The following is an 11601-nucleotide window of genomic DNA, read 5'->3' as shown; positions in this document are numbered from 1 at the left end:
GCTTACGCTGAAATTTGCAAGTGCAAACACTGTTATCAGGTTAAAATGTCTTAAAATCCTAATTGTTTGCATCTGAGATGTTGAATGGGAATTGAAGTTGAAGCACTGAAAGAGTTGAAAGCCATTGGAATCAGTTAAAGCACAGTTGCTGAAATTATTTAACATGTCAAGTTTCAGCCCTGTAGGCAGTTGAATTTTCAGTATGTAGCCTACGGTATGTAAGCACTGAAAGCAGTGGAACTGTCAGTTGAGGTGCGAAAAAAGGGTTGGCCTTTCATTTTGGCCAGAGTCAATATATTATATATATATAACATTGACTCTGGCCAAATGAAAGGCCTGCAACTTTTATTCCTGCTCCCTCCCTCACCTCCTTATATATCAAACACCTGCGTGGTCTCATTTGTCTGTCAATGTGAAAGAACCGGTGGAACGGGTTGATATCGATGAAAGAGGAGCTGTGAGAGGGTTGTAAGTAGTTGAAGTCTGCAGCCCACCTGTCCAAAGACTTGACTTCAAAGCTGAAGATTTTCACAGCTATGACATCAAAGACAGTGATCTTGCAGATTTGGAATTTGATCGAGGCCACAGCCAATGTGATACACAGTGTGTTTTTTTTTGTTCTACAAAGTCGAATGAGAAATGACTGAGCATTTTTCACCTGTAGCCTATCACTTGAGTTCATCGAGCAAAGCAGGTGTGCCGGAGGAGGGTGGGAGGGTGTTTGGCAGCTCCACAGACAGTGGGCTCAGTTTGAAAATCTCCAACTTCACAGAGACATCATGCGCTCTCTGCTTCCTTTCCTCTACCTGTTCTCGGTCTGGACAAAAGGAGCCAGGGCGGTGGACCCCACCTTGCCCTTCATGGAGTATCTGGACCAGAACAATTTGGTCTGCCTGAAGTGGGGCTTTGATAACCTGCAAGGAAACATTACATTCAAGCTGGTAGTCAACACAACAGGCTGGGTGGGCTTTGGCTTCAGTCCAAACGGAGGCATGAAGGGGTCAGACATTGTTATAGGGGGAGTTGGACCCAGTGGAATCTACTTCACAGTAAGCCATCACCAGAACTTTAACATGTGTAGCAGTTTGTTTTATGTTATGTTATTTTTCATGTTCAATAGCAAACATAACACAATGTTAGGCCAATATATTTCTGCTGTGTGAAAGTTGTGTCTTTTTGTCCATTAGGATAGATATGCCACAGGGAACTCCAAGCCCTTGGTAGACGAGCAGCAGAGCTACACTCTCCTCTCTATGACTGAAAGCGACGGTCAAACCATCATGACCTTTCGGAGGTCAATTCAGTCGTGTGACGGCCAAGACTTCCATATCACTGTACGACATTCAGATATATATCTATTTGTGGTATTAGATAGATAGCTGACAAGCACCTGCAGCAATATTGCATGCTTAAAATATCAACTTCAGTTACCATTAATATAGAAAATAGATGATTCATAAATTATTTGGTTTTAATAGTGTTTAATTTCTTCCGGTCAAGTTTCATTGCTAAATCACACTGAATAAGTGGTAAGATTGGATATGTCCTCATGTCAGACTGATTGAAACTTTATACAGTGTGAAATAATTGATTATTTAAACATTTCTTGTAAGAATGTTGGGTTACCCACTTTAAGAGGCTGCTGATGAATGGGAACAATACAATGCCAACAGGCCAACATCCCTCATTAACTCATTAGACCTCACTTACCTTAAACTTTGATTGTTGTTTTACAACATGGAGCTGTAATCTGAACCACCATCTTTTCACTTTTTCTCTGTGGCTCATTTTCTTTTAATGCTATAGTCTTTTGTATTGCTGAACTAATTCTTCTATGTAGAGCTCAAGTTTCCTGATGGTATCCATGTAAAAGGGCATTATACAATTTCTTTTGTGTTCTTACCATGCATTGAATTGGGTGTTTTCAGGTATAAAGACAATAGCAACAAAAGAAAGAGTCACACAATATATTTTGTTGCATCGAGCACATGAAATGCTATACAATTTTGGTAATGACACCTTGCTATGTGTGTTGACATTTGTGGTCAAAGCCAGAATATTAAACTTTTGCTGTTTATCACTTGAAAAAATAAGTAGTTTTGTAAGGTATTTTGAGTGTTTTGAAAACACAGGAACACCCCACATCCCTTTTCTTCCTCCAATGAAAGCCCTCTCATGTTGCTGCTCATGTATTGTATTATATTTGTTGTCTAAAATTGCCATCTCTTTTACAGGATAAACCCATTAAACTAATCTATGCCTATGGAATAACAGATGAGATTGCTTACCATGGGGATCGTGAGGGCACCAAGGAAGTCGACCTGCTGAACTATAAGCCCAGGACGACCTCAACCAACCTCAACTATCTCAGTGCAACAGTGGAGAATGTAGGAATAATTAAACAACCGTTATGACAATGATAGACAAGGCATATTTATGGGTATTATGGGAACATTTGTAAATTTGGCTCAAAGTGTTCAACATAGTTTGGATGAATTGATGGAAAACACTTCAAAAATACAAGCAAATTAAAATAATTCTAACACAAGTAGTCGTCCAAACTAAGACATAGACAAACTGTGTTGTTTTTACCTTTATCATTATTTCTTTGCAGATCACTATCCCTCACAGTCGTACCTACTACCACTGCAAGGTCATGCAGTTTCCAAACTTAAAAACAAAACATCATATATATCAGGTAATCACCAATCATCAGTCTTTTTTCATGTTACCGTCATCTCTCTTCAGTCACCTGTTATCGAAATCAGCAATTGAAATTGTTCTTCACACAGTATGTTGGATTTACACACATGGGTTTTAAAATGCAAAACACCTGGAACAAAAGTAGTTACAATGAAAATACTTAGAATATGTATATTTTTGTATATGTATATTAATACTTTGATGCTGTATAACTGTCATTAATGAATTCCTAACTGTGGAAGAGTAACTAGTCCCATAGCTAAAAAGTGAACATGAAAATGAACTACAAGCATTATGATTTTAATAATAATTTGTCTTCATTTATTCACCATTTTTTAAACCTGTACCTAATCTCTTCTAACTTTACCTCAGATTGAACCAGTGATTGAGAACGTTGACATGGTGCATCACATTCTGCTGCACCGCTGCCCCACCTTTGTGACGAAGCCCTACGACAAGCCGTGCTTCATGGGCGACATGGGGGATGCCTGCTTCGGGGTGGTGGCTGCATGGGGAGTGGGAGCAGGGGTGATGGAGAATCAAGTGTCTATCTCTGAATGCTAAGATTCATTTTGTTGTCTATATTCTTGTGTGTATATCCTTGTCAGTGTTGTGCTGGTGCAAGCTAATCCGCAGTTTTTATTCCTGAAACCTAAGGCATATGAGCTTCCAGAAAATGTGGGTATTCCTGTTGGAGGTGAAGACACATTCTATCGGCTTGAAATCCACTACAATAATCAAAACAGTAAAGCCGGTAAATACTGTTGATCCTTTTCACACTGTCTATCTGTCTGGACTGTTTCTTGAATGTTGATATTTTGTATTATGATAAGTACACATATAATATTGGTTACAGCTTAGACACATATTGATTGAGGCCAAGATATCGTGAATTTCCCTAGTGTGGATCATATTCCAAAAATGCTGAGTCTTACATTTCCCACGATGTAACCAATAGCATCTATCTTCTAAATGTCCACTTTTTCTAAGCACCAAACAAAATCAACTGCCATACAGTAACCCCTATGACTCAGACTTGAAATAGCTTGCGTGGGTGGCTGTGGCTCAGGTGGTAAGAGCAGTTGTCAACTGATCGGAAGGTTGGTGGTTTGATCCCTGGCCCTGCAGTTCCATGCCGTCTTTGGCTACTAAGACCTGTACTATGTAAAAGTGCTTTGAGTAGTTGTTAAGACTCGAAAAAGTGCTATATAAATATAGGCCATTTACTTAATGAAAAACATGTGCTTTGGTTGCTGTCTGGACAATAATATAGAGTCATACTATCACAGTGTTACAGATTGTATAAACAAAGTAGTGGAGGATGTCTTCTTTATTCTATACTCTCTCTTATTCACACCAAGATGCAACATTTTTAAACTTCTGTCTCTCTGTAAAGGTAGGACAGACTGCTCAGGAATGAAACTACACTATACAGCCCAACTCCGGCAGCATGATGCGGGCATCCTGACCACAGGTATGCTGCCACTTGTCCGGTTGCACTACATCATCCCTCCAAATGCCACTCAATTCCACACCTACGGCGTGTGTAATACCACGCTCTTTTCACAGGTCTGTATTGGTTCAGTATGGATTTCAAAAGTTAAGATCTTATTTTTGTGGGTTGTTTATGACTGTGTTTCTGATAGTGTTAACTTTACACCTCTAGCTTTTGAATCCTGTGCCTGAACTGCAAGTGTTCGCTATGATACTGCACACTCACTTGGCTGGGAGGAAGGTCAGAGTTGGCCACTACAGGTAAGAAAGAGAGAATGGGGATTTGCTTTTTCAATATCAAAACTGAAGAATAAAAAAGAGAGATTTATATAATTTGACTGGCTTTGCAAAAACACTAACAAATAGTTGGTAATTGTTTTGGAAAATAATCCAATTTCGATGCTGATTATCATTGTGCCATTGTTTTCTTGTAAACGTAGTGTTATTTCATATGTCTCTGTAGAAATGGAGAGCAGATAGACTTCTTGGGTTTGGATGAAAACTTCAACTTTGAGTTTCAGCAGGTCATCAGTTTGGGAAACATCAAGACCATTAAGCAGGTAAGTCTCCATTGCCTCCATGACCAAATATTATGCCCATATGTTGTTTGGGCTTTTAAAAACTATACTATAATATTAATAGTTCTCTATAATTTATTGTATTACTTGTCTACCATTACAGAGTGATGAGATTGCAGTGGAGTGCACCTACAGTACTACCAATCGCACCAATGTCACGAAGGTAAATACTGTATGACTTCATGTCATTTCACATACAATGTACTTTAAATGAAATCAGTGTTGTCCAAGAAACATAAAAAGAAACACAAGTAACATGACGACTATTGATGAAACAAATGAGCAGTTCAATATTGTATGTATCTGCCCTGAAAGATTGGTGAAATATGTATTGGTCAAACTGTGTAGAATTATAACCTAATGACGTGGGCATCTTAACATCCTGTACAAATGAAATACAGTATCATTTTTAAGGCTGGACTCCTTAAGAGAAACAGGTCAATAGAATATACAACTCATAATACTATTAGAGTAAAAATCTATCTGCCTGTATAAAGAGAATCTCATGTCTTTAATCACATTTTCCTCCTTCAGATGGGATTAGCAACTACTGATGAGATGTGCCTGGCCTTCCTATTCTACTACCCTGCAATCAAGATCAACACATGTGTTAGCCACCCAAATACAAGGTATCTTTCGATGAAACACAAGCTACCAATAAGACCCAATGCAGTCTTGAATGAATCAGCAGCAGCAGTGCTGGTTAACAAACAGCTTACAGGTTACATACATCTATACATTACATACAATTTTTTTCAAGCAGCTGTATCTTGATATGCTCTGATGAACTCTATACTTATTTCTGACAGCATGTCTAAGGACCAGGATGACATAGCTGCACAGGAGAGTTTACTAAAGACACTTCCACAAATTCAGTACATCTCGGATGACAATGTAAGTAACAGTCTGAATTGTTTGATAGTGTATTTTCTTTTCTGCCTACAATCTAATAAATACATATGTGTTGATAATTGAGGTCATTGCTTCCACCAGGTATCATAAAAAGAGGTATTTCTATATAATATAATATTTTCTTCTTCCACAGACCAACTCATCATTTAACTTATATGGCACAGTCAGGGAGATGATGAAGACACCGACTGACACTTGTGGGAATAAAAACGCGGCAAGCAGACTCAGCACTTCCTGGATTATGAACCCAGCAGGAATGCTACTGCTACTCTGGATTGCAATGATATAACATGGTTTTATGAGCAACAGCTCCAAACCATTGCAATCTTGATTATAAAAAAGGCACAGTTGATAAAATATTATTCTAATCAACCGCCTATATTAAACTTTACAGGACAGGGTGTATAACATTTTCTATGATTTATCTTTCTCCATGCATAGCTCATCTTTTGTCTTTGGTATTGATTATTAATTACAGATTGGGTCATATTATTAGTAATTGTATTACTTTCAAATGTGTGTATATATATATATATATATATATATATATATATATATATATATATATATATATATATATATAATGTAACAATGAATGTATACAAAATTACATTCATTGGGGTAGAAGGTTTTATCCATATCGCCCAACAATTTCTCATTTAGTCTATGCATATGCCATGGCTATATGGCACTAACACTATATGCACTTATCTCTGTTTGTGTACATGTTGTGTTCATTTCATGCACTTAGGCCTAATTGCTGGTATTTATATGTATACAGTAATAAAAAAAGAGCCAAATTATTTGATTATTTCTCACTTAATAAAATACATACACCTCAAATAATATATAAAACTGGTGTTATGACAATCTTAAAAAAAAAAAATTGGATGCAAGTGCAGTTACATGGGCTTTGCTCCAGGAGGGGCTCTAATTTATTTGCCTCCTGTCACTGTGCTGTCAGGGAATGAATGTGAATGGCTAGCCGACTGGTAGCTTTGGCAATGTTGTCACTATCAGAATGATATCGCAGCGGGACAGAGGAGAACTGGCTCGGTTTTATACTGTCACAGATCCCAAAAAGCACCTGAAAGGCTATACTGTGTACAAAGTCACCGCAAGAGTAAGTAAAGGGAGGATGGGCACTCTGACAGCAAGGCTAATGCTAGGTGTTGTTAGCTAGCTAGCTAGCTGTCTAGCTTGAGATGTGCTAACCAAGCTAATATGATGCAAACACAAGTAACGTTACTTTAACCTTTTAAGGAATCGCTCGCAATGGTAACGGCTTTTGTGAACACCGTAGATGTAGCTAATATGCACATTCAGACTTGCTTATGTTATGAAAATGTGGCGGTTTTACCCTTATTGGCAGTGGATTGTCTATTTGCTAACTTAGCTACATTAGCAATATTAGCCAGACTGATTGAATTCGACGTAAATGCTGTGTTAACCGCTAACGTTAGATAGCTAACTTATTTAGTGTTATAGAGTATGTAGCGTTACAATGGACGAACAATAAGGAGATAATGTTTAAGCAGAAAAAAAGCATGTTTAGACTCTAACATCAACAAGATAGCTGGTTCATATTGCCATTATATTTTTTATTTCTCAGAGAAATGCCTTAAAAGAAGTAATTCACGTTTTGGGTTATTCTGATTGACCTGGATGGTGAAATGTCAAAGCCTGGGTTAACTTCACCTACATGTTAATTGCTTAAACTCCCTGTAAGGTGCTGATATACTCTGAAACTATTTCAGGTTAGGAGAAAACCCCTAGACAAAATTCACTTATACTTTTGAAAAATCAGGCTTTCATTTGTAAGAATGGGCTCATGCCCCCATTGATAATATACTGCAACTCACAGATCAAGTGCTTGTAGAGAGAAGTAAGTCCTCTGATGTTAAAATGAATAGACAAGTATCCTAATATTCATCCAAACTTCTGCCAGATCTCCAGTCACCAGATTGTGCAGTGGTTTTACAGATGCATGGGCACACTCCCAGTTCGATAAGTTAGAATAAGGACAGGCTGAGTCTCTTTGTCTCTGCCTGCCTGCTATTCTGCTTGTTATGGTTGTTGGGGATGTCTCGTTCCTACACTCAAGACTTCCGTCATTTGCTATATAATGTACTCATTGTCACACTCAGAGCCGTGTCCCTGCTCATACTTGTGCCAGTCTCACGAGAAAGTCTTAAACCAGCACTGGCATCTTATAGGAATCACTCAAATTAAGTATTTAAATCTTTGAGTTTTCATATCTCGTTTCCACATAGATAATCTCCAGGAAGAACCCAGAAGATGTCCAAGAGGTAAGCCATTATTTTTATATTGTGACTTTGTGAGTGTGCAAAGCATTTGCAGAGAGTTGACTTTCTTGAAAGACAGAAGCTTGATGAAATATTTTGGAGGGAATTTCCCCTGCAGGGTTGGAAGATAAGCACTGCTTCTGTATATAGTATAAGCTGTTTGTTAGCTCAGACTAAGTTGGTTGAAATCTTCCAAGACCAATATAATATCACATCTCAAAATTTGCAGTTTTACAGTATTTAGTATAGTATATAAAAATGTACAAAAAATACAAGATTAAAGTGACGGATACATTTTTGTTAAGAGATTTTAAAAAGGCAAACAACTGCCTCTCTTAAGTGGAGAGAATTCTGCTGGAAGAATGTGTGATACGCCTTGTGATATACCAGCTCAGAGAAAAAAAACATTTTTCAGGAGACTCTACTTGCTGGAGACAATGTGGTTTTGTTATTAAATCGTTATCATATTTTTTGGGACTGCAATGTAAATTCATTCCTTTTTAGCAGGACAAACATAATATTATAGAGAGGGTACTTCATATTAAGATTCCGTTTATACATAGTATTTGTTTAAAATAATTTTAACAATTTAAGTAAAGGCTCTGACACACCAACCCGGCGGTCAACCGTCAGGAGAAAAGGCAGTCGGACTGACAAAAAAGTGCCACGGAACACACCGTAGCGACGCCGACTTGAGAGTACATTCTGCGCGAGACGTAATACGTCTCCATAACAGCAGGCGGCGCTAATCTGTATTGTCGCCCAAAAAAATGAAAACCGCCAGCTGATTGGACGAATGCGTCACGTGGGTCTGGCGACCCTAATGGCAGCTCTTTCGGAATACGATCTGATATTTTACCAAAATAGTTCACCGAAACGTGTTTCTGAAAACATTTTAAGCGAGAAATAGGCAATGCCGTTGCTGAATCTGTCTTCATTTCAGATCGACAAAGGTCAGTTTAAAAGATTTTCGTCAGATTTTGAGAGGCGTTCGTCAGGCTCATCCCGCTCGTCATTTCTGGGTTAGCGCTCCACCAATCAGATTGGTCATTGAGTCCGACTGCCCGCTTTCCGATTCAACATGTCAAATCGGCCCAAATGAAGGCCTCCGGCTCCTCCGGCTGACGACGGCACGGGACACACCGAACAGACTCAAGTCACTGACCTCGTCAGACTGTCCCAACGGTCAAAAATTGGTTTGGTGTGTCAAGGGCCTTAAGAAAACTATAACAGGAAAATGGTTACCTGCAGCCCAGTCTATATCCACGACGTTCCACTTCCCGGGATTGCTCCGGTGCCACAGGAAATTCCGCCGGATGCATGTCTTTTCGCCGATGTCCGTTTCCTTCCTTGTGTTGGAATTTTAAACTCCGATCAATTTATGAGGACTATGGTTAACTGCTCCTCAGATCTCTGCAGGGTAAATCCAGACAGCTAGCTAGACTGTCTGTCCAATCTGAGTTTTCTCTCGCACGACTAAAACAACTTTTGAACGTACACGTTCCACCAAATCTATGTAATGGAGAAATTTACATTTTCTTCAAAGCTGCAAGTTAGCAGATTTCAGTCATACTGGGTTAAATGGATACAATACTTTAATGCCATTGAACCCGGATATTTTGTTGTATAATTTTAGGGTGTAAATAATGAACTAAGTAATTTCCCTACCATTGTCATACAAAGGAAATCAATGAATGTAAGGTTTTCTATGCTGTAAACAAGTTGTCTTTTTTCCAATCTGTTTTTTTTCCTTTTGAATTGTTTGCTTGATTGTATTTTGTTTTGTTTGTTTCTATGTATTATTTTGCTTTATACTATTTCTTTTTCAGTTTGTGCTTTATATATTTGCAAAACAATAAGATAAGAGTAATGATGAAAAATGTCTGATGTAAAAACAGAATGATTTTTGAAATACTTGTACTAGTAACAAGATTAGTGACAAGATTCCTAAGGCAAAGCTTAATTTTGCTGGCCAGAAATTCAGTTGTGAAAAGTAATTCCTATAAAAAAGTCAAGAATTAGGTACACATCAGGATCATTTTCTTTACTGTTTTAACTCCCTGTCTTTATTTTAGAATACTGACATTCAGGCTTTTTTTGTCAACAGTCTAAATATTATGGACACACACACAGTCACATCTTCAGTGTGACCATTTTAAAAAATTTTTGCCCAAGAAAACAGTTCTGTATTTTAAAAGGTTTTAGAGAACATTTAAGTGTTCCCGTATCTCATAATGTATCTACGAACATGCTGTAAAAACACACATGCATGCTGTCTTACATTTGTCACAAACTGAAGAATGCAGTCTAGCCTGAAACCAGCGCTAATGCAGCAGGCATGATGTTGATTACTGCATGTGTGTCTGGGACAGAGTGAAAACGTTTTGCCTGGAAACACATACTCCATTATTAAGCAGTGCTTCTGTTTGGGAGTGGTGTTTCCCTCACACCAGCAGGCTGTCCAGAACTCTCATCTCAACATTAGGCAACATTATGTTTTTCTTTTTGCCACAGAGTAAGGAACTACTTTATCCATGTTTGTGTGTTAATGTTGTGACTTGTGTTTTAAGATTTTTTTTTTGCAAAAGATGGTGGTAAGATGAGTAATTTAACTTGTCATATGCGTTAGATTGTTTAATGTGTTGGCAGAGGAGCAATAGCTGCATAACATGCACGTCGTCTTTAACAAGACAATATATTTTAATTCAGAAATTTTAAAATAAAAAGGGATACTGAGATTGCTTTTAACAGACAAGTACAAAATCAGGTTACTTCTTCAAGCAGTGTTTGATAAACACAGTTGATATAATCCATTTGGGGAAGCTGCACATGTCTTTAAACAGAAAATGATTCATTCCCCAACTACTCCTCCCTATCTTCATCCATCTGTCGTCTGTAGATAACAGTATGGAAGAGATACAGTGATTTCCGGAAGCTTCATCAAAACCTCTGGCAGCTGCACAAGAATGTATGTAGCCAGTCAGAGCTGTTTCCTCCATTTGCCAAGGCCAAAGTCTTTGGTAAGAAACTAATCCCCTTGATTTCCCTGTGGCAAACGTTTGTCCAGATAATGTGTGTGTGTGTGTGTGTGTGTGTGTGTGTGTGTGTGTGTGTGTGTGTGTGTGTGTGTGTGTGGCCTTCTTCTCTTGTTTGATTCTGGTACTGGTAAATTAACCTAGGGGTTAAAAACACGTGTACCGAGTCGACTGTTCTCTGGGATATGTTGTCATGGTAATCAAATGTGTTTCATGCTTGAAACAAGCTAGCGCGAACCGCTGATTAGCTTAACGCTAGGCTTTCGGGGCACTGGCAGAGTAAAAATAAATCACTATTTCATACCACTAACAAGGCTCAAAATAGCACCACACTTCCACGGTAGCATAATGAGGGTCCCTACATGTAAACCGAAGCATTGAGAACTTTGTAAGAGTACAGACAGTTTATTAAAAAGATAGTTTATAATGACATTACCTTCGCGTATACAGCCAGGCGCCATCTTGGGAAAAACAGTCATGACCAGTCGAACCACCACGAACGCCGTGCAACCAGTAATCGTTAACATAGCTCAAGCAGGGCGTTCGTGGTTCGACTGGTCATGACTGTTTCCC

At 38.4% G+C, this 11601-nt stretch overlaps 2 protein-coding genes across 5 annotated transcripts in view; both read left to right on the top strand.

Moving 5' to 3' along the window:
* Positions 1 to 745: 745 nt before the first annotated feature.
* moxd1l (monooxygenase, DBH-like 1, like) lies at positions 746 to 6201 on the top strand. The gene is made up of 13 exons (XM_078274678.1): positions 746 to 1049; positions 1188 to 1334; positions 2235 to 2387; positions 2615 to 2698; positions 3076 to 3231; positions 3361 to 3457; positions 4100 to 4272; positions 4370 to 4458; positions 4661 to 4757; positions 4879 to 4938; positions 5310 to 5404; positions 5585 to 5669; positions 5821 to 6201. The coding sequence occupies exons 1-13, from the start codon at positions 780 to 782 to the stop codon at positions 5974 to 5976; spliced, it is 1662 nt and encodes a 553-aa protein (XP_078130804.1). The 5' UTR covers positions 746 to 779; the 3' UTR covers positions 5977 to 6201.
* Positions 6202 to 6640: 439 nt separating this feature from the next.
* Positions 6641 to 11601, top strand: part of rps6kc1 (ribosomal protein S6 kinase polypeptide 1) — a 29328-nt gene continuing 24367 nt past the window's right edge. For all 4 annotated transcript variants that reach the window (XM_078274314.1, XM_078274316.1, XM_078274313.1 and 1 more), the window contains exons 1-3: positions 6641 to 6810; positions 7961 to 7996; positions 10893 to 11013. In XM_078274314.1, coding sequence (XP_078130440.1) covers positions 6709 to 6810; positions 7961 to 7996; positions 10893 to 11013 — 259 coding nt within the window. In that variant the 5' untranslated portion in view covers positions 6641 to 6708. The remainder of the gene's footprint in view (positions 6811 to 7960; positions 7997 to 10892; positions 11014 to 11601) is intronic.

This window comes from Sander vitreus, chromosome 18 (genome assembly GCF_031162955.1).
Source record: "Sander vitreus isolate 19-12246 chromosome 18, sanVit1, whole genome shotgun sequence".
Lineage (NCBI taxonomy): Eukaryota > Metazoa > Chordata > Actinopteri > Perciformes > Percidae > Sander > Sander vitreus.
The sequence above is the reverse complement of the archived record's forward strand: the minus strand, read 5'-3'. Positions and strand labels throughout refer to the sequence as shown.